A 24,231-nucleotide genomic window follows, 5' to 3' on the forward strand; every position below is an offset into this window, starting at 1 on the left:
AGACTTGAACCTCTCCATAAGAATGGCCTTGATGAGCATGTCTGCCGGATTCACGCTAGTGTGAATCTTCTCTAGTGTTACACCTCCTTTCTCAAGTACTTGTTGGATAAAGTGGTTATGAACATCAATGTGTTTAATACGAGAATGATAAAAGAAATTTTTAGCCAAATTTATAGCGCTTTCATTGTCATAATTAACTGGCACGGCTTCCTGCTGAAGCCCCAACTGGTTTATCATGCATCTCAACCAAACATCTTCCTTAAACGCTTCTTTCACTACCATATACTATATATGCTTTGGTCGTGAAAAGAGTCACAATGGACTGAAGCTTCAACATCCAACTAATTGCTCCACCCGCTAGTAAAGTAAGTAACCTGAAATTGACTTTCTAGAATCCACACCGCCTGCATATTCTGAATCCACATACCCTACCAATTTTGCTCCTGTCTTCTCAAAAGTTAAGACATAGCCTTTCATACCTCGAATGTATTTGTTCACAACACCAATTGCCTGTGAAATATCTGGTATTATATAGACCATGACATACATTAAACTGTCAACCACATTCGAGTAAGGTACATGAGACATAACCTGCTTTTTCTCATTTAATTTAGGACATTGTTCTGAGAAAAGCTTGAAGTGAGCCGCGTGGGCAACGCTTACTGGTTTTACCTGGTCCATCTTATAATTGATCAGCACATTTTAAAGGTATTCTGCCTATGATAACCAAAGCCTACTCCTCTTCCTGTCTTTATGAATATCTATGCCAAGAACCCTCTTTGCAACCCCTAGATCTTTCATCTCGAATGTCCCTAATAACTGAGTCTTAAGTACGTTGATTTCAGATATATCATAACATGCGATCAACATATCATCAACATACAATACTAAGATGATGAATTTGTCATCACTCAGTGTCTTGTAATAGATACAGTGATCGTATTCACTCCGAGTAAATTTTTGACTCAACATGAAAGAATCAAATTTTTTATACCACTGCCTAGGTGAATGTTTTAGGCCGTACAATGACCTTATTAACCTATTAACATTTTTCTTTTCCCCTTTAGCTTCATAACCCTCTGATTGCTTCATGTAAATTTGCTCTTCCAACTCCCCGTGCAGGAATGTAGTATTGACATCCATCTATTCCAGCTCGAGATCGTATTGGGCAACCAGCGCCAACACAAATCTAATAAACACCTGTTATACCTCCGACGTAAATATCTCTAAGAAGTCGATCCTTTCTCTCTATATCTATGTTGTATCCTTTTGAAGATCCACTTACATCTAATCGCTTTCCGACCCACTGGAAGCTCCATCAGCTCCCATAAGTCGATCTGGTATAACGAGTCTATCACATCGTCCATAGTTACCTTCCACTTCTCAGCACCAAACTCACCTTGAGCCATCTAAATAGTAGACGGATCCCCTTTTTCTGTAACGAGAGCATATGTGATATTGGAGTCGTCCATGTACCTTACCTGTAATCTGCGATCACACGGTGGGTTTCTTCCCACAGGCGGCTACTCCACCTGCTCTTGTACCTCTATCTATGCATATGTTTCTACCTAAATATTATCTGTGTCAATCTGGACGTATACAATCAACTTTTTTGGTTCCTCTTGCTTCTCTTAATCATTCTTGTGGAATAGAGAGCTTTCATCGAACCTGATGTCATGACTAGTGATGACCTTATGTGTGACCTTGTTGAATAACTTGTAATTAGGGTTGTACATGAACTGGGCTAGCCCGGTTAACTCGCTCGACTCAGCCTGAAAGAGCTTGACTCGGCTCGACCCGGAACTGAGTTTGGGTCGGGATGGGCCATTTTCTTCAGCTCGAAACTGAGTTCGAGCTGAGTTCGAATAGGTCCCAGTTCGGCCCGACTCGGTCCGAAACTCGACTCGGCTAGACCCGGCTCAACTTGGTCGAGTGGTGTGTATATATATATACATCCCTTTCCCCTTTACCCTTTTGAGATTGCCCAACACCAGCAACAGCGCCCGACTGCACCGAACCCTGCTCCCTCTCTCCTTGCCCAACTGCCCGACCCCACCAAACCTCTCTAATCTCTCTCTCTCTCTCTCATCTTTAATCTCTCTCTCTCTCTCGTCCGACCAACAGGCGGATACTGTTCGACCACAGTCCAGCGCCCCCCTCGACGCTCTCACCTCTCTAATCTCTCTCTCTCTCATCCGACCAGCCGACGGATGCTGTCCAACCACAGTCCGGCGCCCCACTCGACGCTCTCACCTCTCTAATCTCACTCTCTCTCTCTCTCTCTCGTCCGACCAGTGGGCGGAAGCTATCCAACCAGTACCACGGTATGATATCTCTCTCTCTCTCTCTCTCTCTCTCTCTCTCTCTCTCTCTCTCTTAAATGGATACAAATTTCCCTATTTTGAGGGGAATAGATACAAATTTCCCTAGTTATTACGGAGAAATCATCTACTTGGCTTTTACCAATGGGTCGTCCCAACACAGCTCGTAGTGAATAGCAATAAGTCGGGATGTGTGGTAGCAAACCTTTCCACGACACTCTCATATTCTGTATTTAGCAAGTAAATGCTTATCAGGCATGACTAAAGAAGAGGACCATGTTTGATCTGAGCTGTCCAGAAGGTTGGAGTTAATGTTTGGATTTTCTACCTAAAATATCAGACAGTTTCACTCTTCGGATGGCCCACAGTGCACAAAGTTGATTGACGGTTAAAATTTATTTTTCTAGCCATTCATTTGTTTTGATATCCCTTGGCCCACCTGCGGTGTGAAATGGCCTGATTTTTAGACTGGAAGATCTCAACAGTATTGCCCACCTGAGGTAAAGCTCAGACTTCAAACAATTGTCACATGTTGATGTTGGCACACGCGCCTGCGTTTGGACGTGGAGGATGCACACGCGTGTGGAATTAGCAAACCTCCTTATAGTTTGCTGATTTCGTTCATGTGGGGTCCATTTCTTGATGATCCAAACCGGTGATTGATGGGCCTTGCTGTTGATTGGTATGATGGCAGAAAATTTCCGGATCAGAAGATCTTAACTCTTAAATGTCACGGCCTATTTAAACAGAGAAAAGGCTAGCCATCGAAGGGACATGAGCTTCCATTTAGGAGATTTTCAGGGCAACCCTTATTCTTAGCAAGGCCCACCTTATCAACGGTTTGAACTATCCAGCAATGATCCCTTGTCCACAAACTATACATTTGTTAATTGACTAAGATTGGAGTCATTTATTTTCCTAATATTAGTGGACTTCATTTGTTGACCATTCATTGTATGTAAGCTGATCCAATGGTTGGGAACATTCATTGTTGAATGAACCACCACCAATTGGATCATCCAAACTCCTGTCCAATCTCATTGATTGGATGGTGGAGATGGATTATACACATGGGTGCATATCATGTGCATGATCATTTCTCACGAAAATCTAGGCCCCTTGTTGTAATCATAGTTGGAAAACCCGAGAATTCAACTCGACTTCATATTTAATAAATAATAATAATAATAATAATAATCATTATCAACCATTTCCTAGATAGAGAAGATTGTTTGATTGCAAGCCACCTGTTACAAGGACTTCAAAAAAAAAACAAAACCACACACACACACACAATATTCATATGTCGAAATGATACTAATATATTCGTCTAAATCATCTGCTTGGCTTTACAGGGCTTTACACGAAATCAGGGACATGTATAGGAACTCCATGCATAAGGTGAACTCCATGCATAAGGTGGACTCCATGAGGTTGGTCCATTCATCATGCGGGCCATCCTTGTAAAACAGTGGATGGTTTTAAAGAACTTGCCAACGGTCCATATTCAATTAGTGGATTGATCTGGACTTGAGTGTTATCCGCATGGTGGATCCCAACTATTAGATGTCCTACAAATGCCAAATCAGCACAAATGTGTGCCTATAAAGAGTGTGTGAGAAATAATTCTATTGTGGCTAGCAGACTTTAGTTAAATGTGGAATGTTATTGTACCTCTCTTCTTAACTCTCTAATTACAACAAAAAAAATTAAAAAAAAAATAGAAGGATTTACCATGCCCCAAAAATATTCCAGAATAGAAGTTCCTGTCCTTCAACGCAAATTTAGTCCTAATGAGGAGATATAGAACATACTATATTAATTATAAGGTAAAAAAGATGTGGTGGGATTGATAACTGCATTATACTGCATTGACTTTCCATAAAATAAATTTCCAGGCATTAACATCCAAAAAACTATAAGAAAAAACAGAGATTGTCATTAAAAAAATTAAAAAAATCCTCCATTTGTTGACCATGCCACATAATCTCACCTTGTTCATCTACCAATTGGCCCTGGTCCTAGTTTAGCCCTATGGTTAGGGCCTAGCTCTCTTTAAACCAAATGTGAGAGATGAATTTTAATCCATTGCTAGTTTATATGTCATCCAAGTAGAAAGAATAAGTTTAAAGATTTTATTTATATCTTAGAATTGTCATTTGATTTGTAATTTATTTATATCTTTCATTGCAATATTTGATAATTGATTTCAGTTTGACTACATAAATATGTGCATATTAAGTAGTCATTTATATTTTTGTAAATATTGTTAATAGTTAGTTTAATGATGAATGGTACTTGCGATTGAAAATGACAATCAGCAATATATATATATATATATATATATATATATATATATATATATATATATATATATATATATATATATATATATATATATATATATATATATCGGAAAAGGTACTATGAGGTCGAGCTGTGTGGGCCCCACCGTGATGTGTGTCGACCATCAACACCGTGCATTTGATGGGTCCCCTTTAAATTATGGAATATCCCAAAAATCAATCGTATACAGAACTCAGGTGGGCCATACCATCTAAAATCATGTGAAGGCATGCCTAAAACATATAAAAGCGCTTGGTGCAGCTCACCTGAAATTTGGATGCGTCTGAAACTTGGTCTGAACCCTCATTCAAGTGGGACACACATAATGGATGGGCTGGATTTGTGAACCACATCTCGGTGGGCCCAAAAAATGATTATGAATGTTTTAATGGAGGGTAGCCCCTCTCAACTTCTGTATGTGGTGTGGCCTATACAAGTCATGGATTGACTTGATTTTTAAGACCTAGGCCCACCATGGATGGTGCATCTGACTGATGGGGTAGATGTTCGACACGCATCATGGTAGGGTCTACACAGCTCGACCTCATGGGAAGTTCCCATGAGCTCGACCGCATAGTACCTTTTCCCTATATATATATATATATGTTATCCTTGGAAGATTTATTTTTTAGGGGGACATGATATTCTTATAGCCTATGGTATGGTGCCCCAATATTGCTTGTATGTTACTAGTATATAGTAGATATTATTAAGTTAATTTATCAAAACAAAATCTGGAAAGTTAGTTTAAACACATTTTATTATTAGTTAGCTAGATGTTGAATGTCAATTACGAATGATTATGGAATTGTTTAAGTATAAGAATATCAATTGCTAATTATAGAATTGATTTCTTTATAACAACAGCCCATTTGATAGAAAAGGTAACACCTCTAACCGTGCTCTTTGAGCAGAGCTCCTTTGGAGCCCACTTTCACGTCGGCCCAAGGGTCCTAGCGCGGAATTATCAGATCTGCCCGTTGACTCTAAAAGTGACACAATATTTTTTGTTTTAGTCTTAATCTATGCTTACACCAATTGCCTATTGGATATATTTTTATTTTTTTATTTTTGTTGTAGTATAAGATATTCAGTTGTCCATTTGAGGATTTCTATGTTGCCAGACATAGATTGAGTGTGCTCATGGATGCATAGAAATTCTCAAATTGTCCACTTTTGGACAGTTCAATGTTGGATAGATAGTAATATTTTCATTTATTCTAATTTAAATGCATATGCTTGTTTCAGTTCATCTTTCCTAATTCTCTCTGGATATATTTCTTGCATTTACTTCCTCATCAAATATCCATACTTTGTGTGGATAGGTGACGTATGAATCAAATACAAGATTAATATATTATGAAGAGATAAGGGGAGATGTTGTCGAAATTTTGGTGTGGCATTTAAATTGAATAATGAAAGCATTACTATCTATTCAACATTGAATAGGTAACTAATTTAATTATTTTTTATATTGTTGTTATAGTATAGGATAATCAATTGCCCATTTGAGGATTTCTATGTTGTCAGACATAAATTGAGTGTGTTTATGGGTGCATAGAAATTCTCAAATTGACCCTTTTTGGATAGTTCAATATTGGATAGATATTAATTTTTTCATTTATTCTAATTTAAATGCACATGCTTGTTTCGGTTTATATCTCCTAATTCTCTCTGGATATATTTCTTGCATTTATTTCCTCATTAAATATCCACACTTTGTGTGGATAGTTAACATGTGAATCAAATCAAAGATTAATATATTCTTGAGAGATAGGGGGAGATGCTGCCGAAATTTTGGCGTGGCATTTAAATTGAATAATGAAAGCATTACTATCTATCCAACATTGAATGAGTAACTGATTGATCCACTTAGAAATTTTTTTACTAAGATCTAAGGATAAATGAAATTGTTTCATATCTTTAGAGATAGCTAGTGAGGATGAAGTCCCTACTACCCCTGGTGCCGGTGTGTCAGCCACATCACTATTTGTTATTGAGAGAGAGGGATCTTCAGCTACAAATAAAGGAAAGAAACGGTTAGCTGTCTGGGATGATTTTGAAGTAGTAGTTAACAATGTCACCAAGATCAGATGTCTGCACTACAAAAGTCTATACACCAAAAGTGTCAAGAGGTCGCTATCTCATTTAAACAAACATAGACAAAGTTGTGTAAAGAGACCTAAACTTCCACCTTGAGGCCAACAATTGTTATCGTTTACAAATCCCAAAGGATCTGCTTCTGAAGGTACACTTACCACTCATAAGTTTGAAAAAGGGAAGCTGAAGGAGTGCTTTGCAAAGCTTATTATCATTAATGAGCAGCCATTTAAAATGGTAGAGAGTGAAATATTTATGGGATACAGTAAATTTCTTAATCCTCAGTTTGAGAAGGTCTCCCATGTTACTGTGAAGAGGGAGTGCATGAAGATGTATGCCAGTGAGAAAATGAAGCTGAAAGCAACTTTAGATTTGGTTTCAAGGGTAAGTTTGACGTCTGATATGTAGACAACACAAAATCAAAGAAAGGATTACATTTCATTGACTGCACACTATGTTAATGAAAATTGAAAACTCTACAAGAGAATATTGAACTTTCGCCACCTTCCACTTCCCCATTCCGATTTGGTTATTTCATATTGCATTTACAATTGTCTACAAGATTGAGGCATTGAAAAGAAAGTCAGTTCATTACTTTAGATAATGATTCGACAAATGACAGTGTAATATCATTCTTACGTAACCAGTTCAAGGCAACCGACAATTTATTTTTTGAGAGAAAAATATTTCATGTTCGGTGTTGTGCATACATTCTCAACTTAATTGTACAAGAAGGGTTGAAATCAATTGACCAAACTATAGAGAATGTGAGGGAGAGTATGAAGTACATAAGAGGCTCACCTTCAAGATTGAGTATATGGAATGACATCATCCAACGTTTGAATTTGAAGTCTCTAAAAACGTTAAAGCCAGATGTATGCACACGTTGGAATTCAACTTTTGATATGTTAGATTCAGCCCTGTAATTGGAACATGCATTTCTAAAATATACAGCGCGTGATAGAAAATATGCTTGGTTGCCTACTGAAGATGATTGGAGCAAAACGAAAGATGTTCACAAAATTTTGAAGGTTTTTTATGACTATATGAAAATATTTTTTGACAATAAGTTTCTTGCAGCAAATATGTTTCTTCCAGCTATGTGGAAGATCAAGGATGCCTTAAAGAAAGCTGCTAATGACGGTCCATTTTTTCTCCAAATCATGACAGGTGGTATGCAAATGAAGTTCGATAAGTACTGGGATGATTGTCATTTAATAATGTCCTTAGTTGTTGTTCTTGATCCTCGGGGTAAGATGAGTTAAGTACATCTTCATGAGGATTTATCTTAATAAAAAGGCAATATCTGAAACTTCGAAAGTTCATGACACAATCGAAGCATTATACAAGACGTACACAACCACAGTGTCCACACCAAGTGCTTCTGAAGTTAGATCGCATGTTGCTTCAAGCTTCGATGATGATTACATGTCTTTCTTAGCAAAAGAAAATACAGACATAAAATTGAAAGAATCAGAGTTAAACATGTATTTCAAAGAGTCAGTCGTACTACGGTAGGATTCAGAGTTCAATGTTTTGGAGTGGTGGAAATTGAGAATTAGTGAAGGAAAATACCTTACACTATCGACGATGACACGAGATATTTTGTCAGTTCCTATTTTAACCGTGGCATCGGAATCTGCTTTTAGCACAGGGAGTAGGGTCGTGAGCAAGACTAGAAGTTTCCTTGTACCAGATACAGTGGAAGTATTTATTTGTACACAAGATTGGTTACGTCCGAGTCTAAGAGGTTATGATCTTGATGAGGAAGAGGATGAAAATGTGAATGAAGTCACAACACATGAAACAACAACAATATGATGGATGTTTGGGATGGATGTTATGATCTTGTTAGTTTATTTGAATTTGCAAATGCTGTAATGGATACTCTTTTATTTTTATTTATCTGTTATGTTGATGGATGTTATGCAAGCTGCGCCATGCATTAATGGCTCTTTTTTAATTCATAAATTGCTTTTATTTTATGTCAATATTTCATTATTGCTAAAAAGCCTAAAATATTTTTTCAACACAATACGTAGATATGTCTTCAAGTAAACCATCGATTGACATTGGGACTATGGTTCTTTAGTCCATTCTCCAAAGTCTAAAAAGTTAAAGATTTTGTGTAATTTGTGTGGAACCAAGTTTATTAACAAAACTAATCGGCTCAGATTACACTTATCTTGTTGGGGGTGGAGATGCAAAATCGTATTCTAAAGCCTCAAAAGAAATTCAAGTTCTTTTCCAAGCAGTTCTTGATTCAAACAAAAAAGCTTCCACTCCTCAATCCAAACTTTCTGAGGCAGAGAAGGAAGCTAAATTTTAGCATTGGAAGAAGAATAATTCCAACTTGCCTTAAAGCGCAGTATGGAAGAGTCTTCTATACATTAACAATGTCCTCCAAGACCACATGATGTCGAAGTAGGCTCAAGCTGCACAGGTAAAAATAAAAATAGTAAGAATTCAGCTAAGTTTCTCTCTAGTCTGGATGCGTTTTACAGGACATTGGGAATTATATATAAATCTTCTCACAAAAATAGTTTAAAAAATCTAATTCAAACTATATAAGAGGAGGGCAATAAAAAGATATCTCCACCTTCTGAAGAGGGAGAGGTGAATGATTACGTATATGAAGATTTAAATAGTAGCTCAAGCTCAACAAATGAATCTCCTCGACAGTAGTCAGTAGTGTGTGACTACATTTAGTTTGTATTTAATGTTTTATTTTATATTTTGTCTAATGAATGTAAATGTAGTAAAATTATAATATATCCTCTCTCTCTCTCTCAATCTCTCTCCCTCCCTCCCTCTCAATCTCTCTCTTGACTTCTAGGATAGTTCACCGCCCATCTTTGAAGTAACAATGACTCATCCACCTCACAGACTTATAACTTGAACGGCCTAGATTCATCCAAATACAAAAAAGAATTATAATGTCATAACTAGTTAGATTTTTTATGTAGTCTATAGTTCAACTATCTAAACCGTTGATCGAGGGTCTTATAATAGGACACGGATTACCTGCCAAAGCCTTTCCCATGAACTTGCTGTAAGGTTCGAAACTGGCCCGAACTAGCCCGATTGCTGACCGAACTGGGTTCAGGCTGGACATGTTGGCCCGGTGACCGAGCCGGGTCAGGTTCGGGCTGGGTGTGGCTGGTGACCGGGTCGTGCTAGGTTGAGTCCAGTTCGATTCGTATCGACTCGTGTACACCCCTACTTGTAACCTTTCACACCAGCACCATAGCCAACAAAGATGTACCTTTTGGCTCTATGGCCTAGCTTATCTCTCTCAACTAACGGTACATGAGAGTAAGCCTCATAACCAAATATGCGTAAATCTGAGTACTCCATCTTATGATCACTCCATATTTCCTTTGGAATTTTACATTCAATTGTCGTAAACGAGGATCGATTCACCAAGTAACAAGCCGTGTTAACAGCCTCAGTACATAAGTCCTTGCCCAACGCAGCATTACTTACTATGCATTGGGCTCTCTCCAAGAGAGTCTGATTCATCCTCTCAGCCACACCATTTTGTTCGGATGTGTGGTGCAATATGTTGTGCCTAATGATCCCTCCATCTTTGCAATATTCATTAAACTCAGTAAAAGTAAATTCTCCACCATTATCAGTCTTTAAAACCTGTATTTTTTACCCTAACTGTTTTTTCACTATTGCCTTCCATTGTTTGAATATAGTGAAAACTTCAGATTTACGTTTCATGAAATAAACCCAAACTTTCCTAGAGTAGTCGTCAATGAATGAAATAAATCATAACAACCCCCCAATGAAAACCTCTGGCAATGGCCCCCATGCGTCAAAGTGCACATAATCAAGAACTCTCTTACATACATATTTTTCAGATTTAAAAGATAATTTAGATTGTTTACTATATATACAATGCTCGCATATATCTAAATCAAAATTTTTAAAGGCTAGAATCAAACAATAATCAGATAGTACCTTCATGCCCCACTCAGTCATGTGGCCCAGACAAGCATGTCACATATATACAGACGAGGAATCTGCAACAGCCGCTGCCGCTTCACCTACTAAAGTGCTCCCGATCAACTTGTAAAGGTTTTCATACCTTCACGCTCTCATAACTATGAGTACCCCTTTTAAAACTTTAAGAACACCATCAATACTAGTGAACTTACACCCTATAGCCTCGAGTACACCGAGAGAAATTAGACTTTTCTTCATATCAGGAACATGCCTGACATCAATGAAGGTATGCTTCATCCCATCAAATATCTTGATGTTCACCGTACTAATAGCCGCAACATTACAGGCATTATCATTACCTATAAAGACCTATCCACCATCGTATTCCTTGTAACTGGTGAACCAACTCAGATGATGAGTCATGTGATATGATACTCCTGTGTCAAGGATCCACTCATGTCTAAGACTGCCATGCAAGTGTCCGACCATAGACACAGACAAAACATCACCTTCACTTGTTTCTTCATCAGATGTGACAACATTGGCCTCCGTGGAAGAAGCCTTTGAGTTTTCTTTCTTCGCTTTAGGATTTGTACAATCCTTCTTCATGTGTCCATTCATCCCACAGTTCCAGCACTTTAGTTTTTCTTTGCCCTTGCCCTTGAATTTGAATCTAGGTCTTGAAGATCCTGTACCTCGCTCAGTATTTCTTCCCCTTGTAAACAATGCATTAGAAGATGACCCCAAGCCACCGTTCATCTTTCTCATAACCTTCCCTTGAAGGGCTGAGATAACAGTGTCCACACTTAGGCTCCGTTTGTTAAATCTGAAGTTTAAAGCCTGAATCTGGAATCTGAAGCCTGAATCTGAAATCTGAAGTCAAAAAACTTGTTTGGTAACTATGGCTGAAGTCTGAAAATTGAGTACTGAATTTGAAACAATCTATTTGTTAACAGACATCTGAAATGTCTGAAATATGTTAATTTGACACATTTGCCCCTATCTATCTCCTGTTTGGAAATGCTATAAATTATAAAGAAATTATTTTTTATTAAATGAAAATAAAATTATTTTTTTAATTTAAATAAACTATAAAGTACTTAATAGAAAATTAAAATATCATTATTCATAAAAATAGATAAAAAATTAATGATTTGCATGTATAAGTGTGGCGATAATTTCTTCTCGCATATTGGACATAATAGTTTGTTCAAAGTTTCCAAATACTCCATCCACTTCAGGCATATCATTCTCTGATTCGATATTCATCTCTGAAAGAATATTTTCATCATTGTATTGTTGGAAGAGTCGATCAGAGATGGATTCTTTTCTAATGTAGTTGTGTGGTGTCATGTATGCAATAACTATGTCTCTTTGCGTCAGGAAGGAATATGGTGTCATCCGCTTCAAAATTGCAAAACGTGCCTTCAACACGCCAAAAGACCTTTCGATTACATCCCGTAACTTTGCATGCGTATGATTAAAAACTCTTTAGTAGGATGATTCAATTATAAGTAAATATATTTATATTTTTTATATGAAGTTTTACCTTAAATATTTGCCGAAGATGTCAATGTGTTCTGATTTCTTAGACATTTTGATCAAATGATGGAGTGACAATCATTTCCTTTGCAAATTTTAACATAGCAAATAATATCTCATGAAAGTACTTATGCACCATTTGTGTTGAATGTATAAATCGATTTCTTACCAATCTATTCTGAAGGTTATGACTAATTGTCATTATAAACATGGCAATCTTTTCCTTGAGTGATACATATCTACTATCAAATAACCACCTTCGAATGCGAAACAAGTTGCAAAAACTATTGAATGTATTTTTCTCCATTCTAAACAATTCGTAGCAAACTGAAGATGGACCATCTAGCAATTCTTTCACAAAATATGATCTCGGTAATGCAAGAGAACTTGCTTGTATCATGTTAGTAGACTTCTCTAAATAATTACATAGTAGCTTTAATACAATAATCTTCAATAATTTCTTCTGTTTATTTGTTAATGTCATAATTCTGTCAACATCGAAAGTAAAGACTTTAATTAGATGTTTAAACAATTAACTAGTTAGGATTAACAAATCTCTTAAATAGATTATATCGACAAAAATCGATGTGCTCTATATAATAATCTTCATCATGTCGATAAATCAAGAGTTACAGTGGAATTAAAGACATTCATGAGTGAAAGAAATAAAACTATTAAACTAATATTAAAATTATTCAAACTGAACGGTACACTAATATAAAGTCTATAAACAAAACTAATGTCAAAATATTAAAGAAAAAGAAATAAAACTAATGTCAAAAATATGAAAAAAAATAAACCACACACTAATCTAAAGTCTCTATCCAAAGCTTCATATCCTCTTCTTCCTCTATAAGCATCCACACTTCTCTGTTTTTCTTCTTCTGCGTAAACGATTTTAGAGCTTTAAAGTACAATGGATCTAGTCTTCTTATTGATGACATGCTGTTTAATTTCATTAAACATTCTTTGATAGTGGGTCCTTCTGCATCTGTCTTTTCCAACTGATGTATGAGTGCAACTACGCTGCTTTGGATATCCTTCTTTCTATTTGGTTTGTGTCGTTTGCACTGATGAGCTTCTAAATCGACAAGCGGTGCCTGTAGGCATTCTTTAGTAGCTGGATTTATGTTAACACCAAGACTATCTAAATTGATTTCATTTTCACTCATAAGTGTATTTGAAGATATCTGAGATGGTGACCCAAAATACTCCTCAGGAAGTTTGTCGCTATGTGTTGTGTAGGCTTCAGCATCAGTTGCAACAAAACCTTCAAATAAGGCCCTCAATTCGTTCTCAAATGCTAGTAGTTTATTTCGGAATTGTACTGCATTCTTATTTACCTACAATAAAAATATCATAAAATCATGTCTTAATTTGATGAAAGGCAAATTCTTATTTAACTATATAACAAAATTTCATAATTACCTTAATGTACTCCTCCCATCTTTCTTCAGGCCAATCGAATTGGCCTATCAATGCATTGTACCCATGTCCTGTAATGTTTATCAATTTAATCCACGTAGTATACTGTACTTTCAGATAATCCCATAAATTCTTCAATTGCTTTTGATTAAATTCTTTTCCCATACGCTTTTTCAACTCAATTATTAATTTGTTTCATGCTTGTTTGGTCAAGCTTGACCCTGACCTACCACCCTTATGTGCTTCTTTAAGACAACAATCAACAAATATTTTTTTTCTCCAAATCACCCTGCCACTATTCCTTGAAGCCATCGCTACAATAGTCTAGTATAAACTGAGAATTGTTTAAAAAAGAACAATTGGGTAAAAATCCTTTAATAAATTTACTTGATTAAAATAAATAGAAAAGACAAAAGTCAAGAAAATCAAGTCAATCTTCAAAGATAGAGAAACTGTAATACCTGTCGAAGAGAAATATTTATAATCTTTTATAAAGATGCTGAAAAAATAATTGATGATGCAATGGAGAAGTGAATGAGAAGCCTATTGTATTTTACAAAAAAATAAACGTGAATTGGTACTATACCAGATGATTTCCCGCCAACTTTAATCTCCTTAAAACCGTTCGTACAACTTGAACTCGATGAGCCCCATATAGGCTTCCAACGCAGGAATTTCATGCGAAGAGGAGCGGACGCGGAGTTCCTACTAAAGCCTTTCGCAAGGAACTTAGGTGGGACCCACCGTAATGCTTGTTAGGAATCCACTCTGTCCATCCATTTTATGAGCTAATTTTAGGAGATTAGACCAAAATTGAATAGGATCCAAGACTCAAGTGGGCTGTATTAAAGGAAAGGTATTTAGGGAAATTCCTACCATTGAAACCTCCCTGATTCGATAGTGATGTTTACATGCCATCCATACCATTCATAATGTCATTCTTACTGGAATGAACTGAAAACACAAATATTAGCATGATTCAAAACTTCAGTGGCCCCATGCATATTTCAACCATGGGAGTTTAGTTATCATGTTTTCGGCCCACCTGAGCATTGGATACAGCTCATCTTTGGCCTCATGTCCTAAAATGAACTCACAAAATGGGTGGACAGTGAGGATTTCTCACAAACATCCCAGTGGCCCCACCTGCGTTCCCAGCACAAGAACTTCCTGCAAAAGGCTTTCGCAGGAGATCTGCGTCCACAGAAGACGGGAACGGATTGGCTACTCCCACTGCCACCAGCCAATGGCTGGTGGTTAGTGCTCTGTGGGCCCTACCATTATGTATGTGTTTCATCCATGCCATCCATCTATTTTTTTCAGATCATTTCTTTGTATGGGACAAAAAATTAGATATATCAAAATCCCAAGTGGGCCACATTACAGGAAACAGTGTTGAATGAGCGTCGACCATTAAGAACCTTTTGGGGGCCATAAAAGTTTTGGATCAAGCTGATCTTTGTTTTTTCCCTTCATCTGGGCCTGTATGACCTAATAAAAAGATTGGAAGTCAAATAAACAGTACAATGGGCCTTAAGAGGATTTTAATGATGCATATCCAATCATTATTGTTTTCCTATGGTGTGGTCCACTTGAGATTTATATCCCTCTAATTTTTAAGGTGAAGCACTAGAATGATCTGTAAAAATGGATGAACGGAATGGATGAAACACATACATCATGAAGGGGCTAAAAGAGCACCGACCACGGTGGCTAGGGGAGTAGCCAATCTGTTTCCGTCTTCTGCCTGAGACGAGCGCCCAGGTGCACGAAGACGCAGATTGCGTACTACACCCGCCCATCCCTAGCTCCGAACAGCAGTTATGTGGGTTAGCCCACCGTGATGTATCTGTACATTTTCTCAGATTATTTTAAGGCATGAACACAAAAATGAAGAGAAAAAACAAATTTCATATTGATCTGAAACTTTTGTGACCCCAAAAGGGTTTCAATGGTAGAAGTTCAATCCCCCTCTGCTTTTTGCAGTGTGGTCCAGTTTTTCTTTAGATCTGTCTTATTTTTCGGCTCAAGCCTTACGACGAGCTCAAAAAATGGATGAACGGTTTGGATATAACAAATAAGTCATTATGTAGATGTGGATGAAGTGAAAACACAAATATCAGCTTGATCTGAAACTTCTCCAGCTCTCAAGAAGTTTTTAACGGTGGACGTTCAATCCCCACCTTATGGTCCAATTAATCGTTAGACCTACTTCTTTTATTGGATCACATCTTAACTTATTTGAAAAAGTTGATGGACGATGTGGATCAAACACATAAATCATGGAGGGGCATAAAGAAGTTTCACAGGTTAAAGGTTGATTTTGTATTGTACAAACAATTTAAAAGAAACAATTTCCGTAATAACTTGAAAAGGGGTACTTTTGAAAGTAAAAATTTTTTGTTTAATGAAAAATCACGGAGCGCACTCCACGTTCACCATTAAGCCAGACTCTTATCATGGAAAGAATTCAGTGAAAAACCACTGAGTGTTTTCTGTCTTCCTCGTTAACTACGCATTAACAAACACCACTAAACACGAAAAAATTTTCCCATTCCGCATTAAGTGCAAAAATTAAGCGTTAACAAACACAACCTTAGGGTTTTATTTCTGGTACACAATAAGTCCCTGAATGACTCATACGATGGCGATAGAGTATTCAACAATATACTTGTCTGATCTTCATCTTTGATTACTTCCTCCATGTCCAGCAATTTGCAAATCAGTTTATTAAAATTATTGGTGTGGGCCTCCACATCTCCACCCTCTGCCAATCTGAAGGTGAACTACTGTAGCTTCGAATGTAAGCGATTCTTAGTAGATTTTTTAGCATAAATATCCTCTAACTTCGCCCAGAAACCAGCTGCAGTTTTCTCCCTCAAGACATTATAGAGAACTTCATCCATTAGACACAAACAGATCGAGGATAAAGCCTTCTTATCAAGAGTATTCCATTCATCATCAGTCATAGTCGACTTTCGCTCCTCAAGAGCACCATATTCACCTTGCTTGGTTAAGGAACTGATCATCTTGATCCTACATAACTCAAAGTTATTTTTACCTGAGTACTTCTCAGTATCATACCTAGTGCTTTCCATTGAGGCTAATCTTGCAAATTCAAATATGTGTCCCAACGACTACTCTGATGCCACTTGTTGGGGATTGTTCTGTGGAATCACACAGAGATGAATCTAAGATAGCAATCCAAGAGCACCAAGTAAGCAGAAGATAACACAAAGATTTAACATGAAAAACCCTTTCAAGAAAAAATCACGACATAAAGCGACAGATCTTCACTATAAAAGTAGAAATTACAAAGAGAAAGGACTTCCCCAATTCGAACAACATCGAATATCACCCTTGCTACACCCTTTGCAAACCCTAGAACCCTTTTAAAAACCCTTTAAATACTTTTAAGAAGCCTTTGCATATTTTAGAATAGCCTTAAGAACTCCTATTTATATATTAGGAAACCGTACTTTTGCACCAACTTGAAATAGTCTGGAATCTGCCTCAAATTTACGCAATCCATGCACAATCTGCGTAACCTCTGACTATTTGAACCAGAGCTCAAGCTAGTTGAAGCTCACAATCTGTGTAACCTCCGACTAGTCGAACCTGACTTCCGACTGGTCGAATTTCTCGGAAGTTCCAAAATACATTGTTGCTGGACTTTCAGCTGAACTTTCTCGTGCTAGTCAAATTTCCTCAGATTTAAGACATCTATTAACAACATTTTTTTGCTGAAAGGCAAAAATAATTTATTAAAAGGACAAACCCTCCTCTTCACAAATCATTTGGTTTCATTTATAGGTGATCGAATAAACAGCTAAATTGCATCAATTCTCAATAAAAAATCTGCTCACGATATCTCTAGGATAGGCTTTGGCATGCCCGACACTATACAATCATACTAATAACCGAATTTTGAGTCAAACACCTCGTAAATGTTAATATGCTAAACCACGTAAATTTTTATGCTTTTTTCTTTTGTTTTTCTTTTAGCTCTTGGATTTATTGTTTCATTCTTTTCTTTTGTGATTTTGTGTTGCATGTATTGATTGTGTAGGATGATTTTTAACCAGAAAAAAAAAAAAAAAAATGTCATTAAACTAGTTGGATGGTTTCTGGTCATTCATTTGTCATAACTCAAAATTGTTGATAGGATTACCTAAAATATGTGACTGGGTATGCCATCCCGTAAGATGAACACTCCTAATCTCATGCACGTGTGTCACATATTAGGAGATCCAATTCAGACTCTTTGCTTGCCACAAATCAGAGAAACTTATTCGTTGCAATGTGATTGGGCCACATTATCATTGATTGCATTTAATACAACAATGCTGTTAATTTTAATGATGATGTGGACCAATTACATTGCAGAGAAACAAGAAAAACCTGTTTGTGACAAGCAGAGGATCTGAAATCGTGTGTTGGATAATTTGCTTAAATAGAGAACGGTATCCATCCACTGCGATTCAGGCGGTCCAGTTGCCTCCCATTCGTGGAAAGCAATGCATATAATGCACGGTCATCCCCATCATCTCATGCACAGGTCCTATCACTTCTACCAACCGAGCAAAGAAAACTACTACCTGAATTTGTCGTGCAATTGTGCAATATTTTTCAAAGTTTACTTACTCCACACGTGTGTGGGGCCATACGCATCCGCACGTGGGTACGACTGTCACAACGTGACGTCACATGTGTCTGATCTGAGCATTCCAGTAGGTGAACTACACTTTTAAATCTTGTAGCATAAAAATCAAGCCATTCCACACCTCAGGTGGGCTACAACGTAAAAAATTTAAATAAAAAATGGTTAGAAAAGAATTTTAACTGTCAAATTACACCTAAAGAGTGAAATATTTGATTTTTTAGGCATAAAGATCTGAGCATTCACTGTTCCCAACCTTATGGAAAACACGGATCTCATACATGTGTGTGGAATTAGTCTCATGTGTGATACTCTCATGCAAGCGGTGGAGGCATATAAGATCTAAACCATCAATCCAGTGAGCCAAATCGTGGATCAACCACAACCAAACATTACATTGATATGACAATCTTAAGAATTAGATGGGTGATCCGAAAATCCTACTAAGAAAATGGACAATTCCACATTCAATAAGCACATTCCATGACCATGGCTGATGCAAGAGATGTTACAGTTGGGGGACCGCGAAAGCACACATAGGTTAATTAAGCAAACTATTTCAATCACATAATCAAGTCCAATTACAAACACTTCGAATTTAACATAGAAAAACTCTACGGAAAAAGAAAACATGGCACAAAACAAAAGTAATGCACTATAAAAATATAAAATTACAAGAGAGAGAGATTGTCCGATTCGAACAAGCATCAAATCTCCCCAAGCTATGCCACTAAAACCCTATAACGAATTAGAAAGCTTTCTTAGATACCCCAAATCCCAATTATACACACATATATAGACAGGAGATAATTCAACAGGATGCATTCATGATACTCATCTTTCATTGTTTCCTCCACATCCAGCAATTTGCAAATAATCTTATTAAAGTTATTAATATGGACCTCAACATTAGCCCCATATGTCATCCTCAAATTGAACAACTGAAGCTTTAAATACAGGCGATTCTCAAGAGATTTCTTTGCATAGATGTCCTCTAATTTCGCTCATGTACTCAATGCAGTTTTCTCTCTCATGACATTGTAGATGACCTCATCCATCAGCACAATTGGATAGAGGTTCTTGCTTTTTTTATCAATCTTGTTCCATTTACTATATGTCATAGATTTTGGATGCTTCACAAGAAGTGCATCATCCAATCCTTATTGAACTAAGAGACCGGTCATCTTGACTTTGCATAATTCAAAATTATTTTTTCAAGAATATTTCTCAACATCGAACTTTGGATTAGAAGTAATTGAAACTATGCTTTCAAATTTAATCTACTTCCCAACGTTAAGCTCTGATGTCACTTATTAGGAAACTACGAAAGTATATAGAGATGAATCAAGCAAAGTATTTTAATTGCACAATCAAGTCCAATAAAAAACACTCCAAATTTAACATGAAAAAACCATTGCAGAAAAAAGCAACGGCACAAAGTGACAATAATGCACTATAAAAGCAGAAAATTACAAGCGACAGAGATTACCCAATCCAAACAAGCTTTGAATCACCCCAAGATATGCCCTTGAAACCCTAGAATGATTTAGAATTCTCTCTACTATCCCAAATCCCGATTACACCCATATATAGCATTACAAGAATCATAATCGAAATCAAAAACAAATCCCACACTTATACAATTTTGTGCGCACGCACGATAGCACCTTTGATGGGACTTCGATGGCATTGAGAAAACACTAAAACATTTCGGTGACTAAGCATGAATTTTTCTGATTTTCCGATGGCATCGAGCACCTGTTCGATGGCATTGACATACCTGTTGATTTACTGATTTGAGACAACAACAACATCAGTTACTTCAAATGAACCGTCCATGTTATCATCCAATCCTATTGTGTGGTCAAGACGAGCTAGACATCATCATCATTATAGAGTAGGTACTTCTCAATGTCCTAAATTGGGAATTTGGGTCATGTTGGGCACATGAACATCCTTAGAATTTCTTCATACAAGGAAATACACATGATCGGGACACTCATGAAAATCTATAGATAATGGCTCATTTTCAACACTTTGCATATTTCTCACATTTTAAACGAATATCATATGTGGTGAGTTACATGACATGTTGACTTGTGTGGCTGTATTCTCCTTTTCAAGTATATTGATCACAACATTCTAAGGAGTCTGGCTCGTTTTCTTGCTATTTGTGGCATCCAACCGATGTACATGCCCACTGATCATGGCCCAAAAACAGCACCGATCGCATGACACCAATCATCTAATTGGCAGATATATTGCAAGGTCGTTGTCCTGTCCATGGAGTGGATTTTGATCTTGATTCACAACTGTAGATATGGTTGCAAGGTCGTTGTCCTGTCCATGGAGTGGACTTTGATCTTGATTCACAACTGTAGATATGGTTGCAAGGTCGTTGTCCTGTCCATGGAGTGGATTTTGATCTTGATTCACAACTATAGATATGGCATATACACCAAGTTTTAGTGCATAGTTTTATGCATATAATTACTCTTCAATCAATAGATACGCATGACACTTTAATAAAAGATGTACTTGAATCATGATTCATTGATGGTGATGATAACAGCCCAACTTCATATTTTCTTCAATGTGAAATTGGTGCTGTTTGAGAATGTTGAAGACCCTAGAAAATGAAACAATCTTGATGAAAATCTAAATTTTCAACATGCGAAAAAAAAAAAAAAAAAAAAAACCGCTACAGGAATAATTTTCCACTTGTACCGTTTTGCTCAAAAAAACATGGACATTAATTTCTTGAAAAAAAAATTTATGTTAAACATTCAATCCTCCATATATTAAAAGTGATTGTGATTATTTGTATGTTGACCTTTTAACATTTTCATTAATAAACAAGCTAAATTCAATTGACTTTGATTATACTTCAATCTATAAAATTCCTCCCTGGCTTTCCATGCATTAGTTCTGGTTTCTCCCAATAGAAAATGTAGCTCGATATGTGAGAATGCTGGAAAAAAAAATTAAAAAATAGAATCAATTAACCAAAATACCTAGGTAAAACCCAAATTCTAGTATAATAATATCATTGTCATCAAAACTCAACAAATCAAGCTGATATGGGCAGATCGCAGTGCAATAGGGAGATCGATTGGATTGGGAGCAGTTTTTATATTTATATATATATAATCTCTCTAATATTACCACCCTAAGAATGAGAGACATGGATATCTTCCTTTAAATACTCATAAATATGTGGTGTGTACCGTGAAGATTTACATGATGAAGATAAGAACTTGGATATATGTAAAAAGGGATCAGATTAATCCTTCTATATAACCATTGAGTACTCTTTCATGGATAGGTCTCCTGTAGATATCCTGAAACTGGACGGCTCAGATCAATGCCAATGGTGGAAGATTCTTATGGCTATACACCAAGACATGGTGTGATGTAGAGACTAATAAATGTGACAGTTGGATTAGAGAACCCATGAGATGAGATATCCTACAAGTACACATTAGCATGAGCTCTTTCGAGATAAAGTGACATGTCTTGCTTTAGCCAGAAAAATGACAAAACCCCAATAAAATGCAGACGTGCATTTGCCTGTTTTCATCTGTCATTGGTAAAATACGCATTGTTTCCATCTCGTTCCAAATGCATACACCAAACGTCTCCAAAATTCTTTATAAAAACTCCCTCCTTCATTCCCTTGTTTTATGACTCTCTCTCCCTCTAGATCTCTCTCTTTCTGTATATATATTTAAAAAAAGACCAAAGAAGATGGTTGCTGGAGATCAAATCCGAAAGTACCCGACAATGCCAGAGGTACGAAACCTTAACTCCCAAGAGAATCTCTTCCTCACTCAAATGCACTCTATTTCATTTCCAACACATTCACATGACTCATTTTTCATCCCCCTATTGTAGATTTTGGACGAGTTAAAGAGAATCAAAGACATTGGCTTCCCCATCATAGCCATCAACTTGGTGGGGTACCTCAAGGGCCTATTCTCAGTCGTCTGCATGGGCCGCCTCGGCCGTCTCGAGCTCGCCGGTGGTGCCCTCGCTGTTGGCTTTGCCAACATCACTGGCTACTCAGTCCTCTCGGGCCTAGCCATGGGTATGGAACCCGTCTGCAGCCAGGCGTTTGGCTCGCGCAACATGTCACTTGTATCGGTCACGTTACAGAGAACAATTCTCATGCTACTCTTTGCATCTGTGCCTATTGGGCTGCTGTGGATTAACCTAGAATCCATCATGCTGAGGCTACACCAGAGTGCAGACGTGACTCAGGTGGCTAGCCACTACTGCCTCTTTGCTCTACCAGATCTTATTGCTAATAGCCTACTTCAGCCATTGAGGATTTACCTACGTAGCAAGGGCACACCTGAGCCAGTCATGTGGTGCACGTTGCTCGCCGTCCTTCTTCATCTCCCCCTCACTAACTTCTTGGCTAATGCCCTCCATCTGGGTGTTCCTGGCGTCGCCATCGCGTCGTTTTGTACCAATTTGAACACACTATTGTTCCTTATGTGCTACATGTTGTATACTCGTCCTAGTGCCACGCCTGAGCCGCTCATGGCACCGTTGCCATTAACACCGTTGCCGCCGTCGCCGCCAGCCTTCTCTTCAAAATCGATTGGAGAAGAATGGGGTATGTTGCTTCGCCTCGCGTTTCCTAGCTGTCTAGCTGTGTGTCTTGAATGGTGGTGGTATGAGTTCATGACACTACTGGCTGGTTATTTAAGCAACCCACATGTGACATTGGCAACGTCTGCTATTGTGATACAAACCACTTCGCTCATGTACACACTCCCAATGGCTCTCAGTGCCTCTGTATCAACCCGTGTGGGCCACGAGCTCGGTGCAGGCCGGCCACATAAGGCATGGCTGGCAACCATAGTGTCCATGGTACTAGCCCTCCTGGTCTCGTTCATAGGCCTGATATGGACTACCTTGGGCCGTGGTCTGTGGGGGAGGGTGTTCACCGAAGACCATGACGTTCTGGAACTAACCATGACTGTCCTACCCATAATTGGGCTCTGTGAGCTTGTGAACTGCCCTCAAACAACAGGGTGTGGCGTCCTCCGTGGCAGCGCGCGGCCATCCATCGGTGCCGCCATCAACCTCTACTCATTCTACCTGGTGGGCACTCCTGTGGCTGTTGTGCTGGCCTTTGTTTTTGGGTTTGGGTTTGTGGGCCTGTGTTATGGACTTTTAGCGGCACAAATAGCATGTGCTTTGTCTATGGTAACTGTAATTTCAAAGACAGACTGGGATAGAGAGTCCTTAAAGGCCAGGGATTTAGTGGGGAGAGGATTTGCATGCGTACATGAAAATCAAACACCAGATTCCGGAGAAGAGGCTCTCTTTCTCAAAGAAGTAGTCTTTGAGACGTGAAGGGAAGGAATACATACAAAAATATTATTGAATAGACCCAACTAAAATAGCACTCGAATTTGGATTCAATCATGTCTACATGTTTCCTAAGCTTTATCTCTCGCTTATATATCAGAAACCCGAGCATATATTTTAATCATGTACACTACCATGTACCACTGTTGCTGTGTATACATAAATGGGGACATTTCTATGGATATTGGTGTGCATGGTGCATTCTCATTAGATCCGAACCGTTCATTTGTTGGAACATGAGTGGTTAGTCAATACCCACTAAGGGAATATTCATCGGATCATTCTAGAGGCCGATTGGAGGAGCTTTGTATGTTGAATGAAGAACGTCGATTTTGTTGGACTTATATATATATATATATATATATATATATATATAGCTGATCTCCGATGAATTTTTCAGCACGGTCTATCAGTGTTAGGGCCTAGAAAATGAACGGCCCAGATGGCATATTGAGATGGATTTCTTGATAACTTAGGTAGAAGTGGTAGCTCCATGTACCA

The 24,231-nt window shown here is 37.7% G+C and overlaps 1 protein-coding gene across 1 annotated transcript; it reads left to right on the forward strand.

Moving 5' to 3' along the window:
- Nucleotides 1–22,014: 22,014 nt before the first annotated feature.
- Nucleotides 22,015–23,912, forward strand: LOC131225838 (protein DETOXIFICATION 55). Its single transcript, XM_058221433.1, has 2 exons — nucleotides 22,015–22,140; nucleotides 22,243–23,912. Exons 1-2 carry the CDS (start codon nucleotides 22,096–22,098, stop codon nucleotides 23,713–23,715), a joined length of 1,518 nt encoding a protein of 505 aa, XP_058077416.1. The 5' UTR covers nucleotides 22,015–22,095; the 3' UTR covers nucleotides 23,716–23,912.
- The last annotated feature ends 319 nt before the right edge of the window (nucleotides 23,913–24,231 follow it).

This window comes from Magnolia sinica, chromosome 14 (genome assembly GCF_029962835.1).
Source record: "Magnolia sinica isolate HGM2019 chromosome 14, MsV1, whole genome shotgun sequence".
In the NCBI taxonomy this organism is placed as follows: Eukaryota; Viridiplantae; Streptophyta; class Magnoliopsida; order Magnoliales; family Magnoliaceae; genus Magnolia; species Magnolia sinica.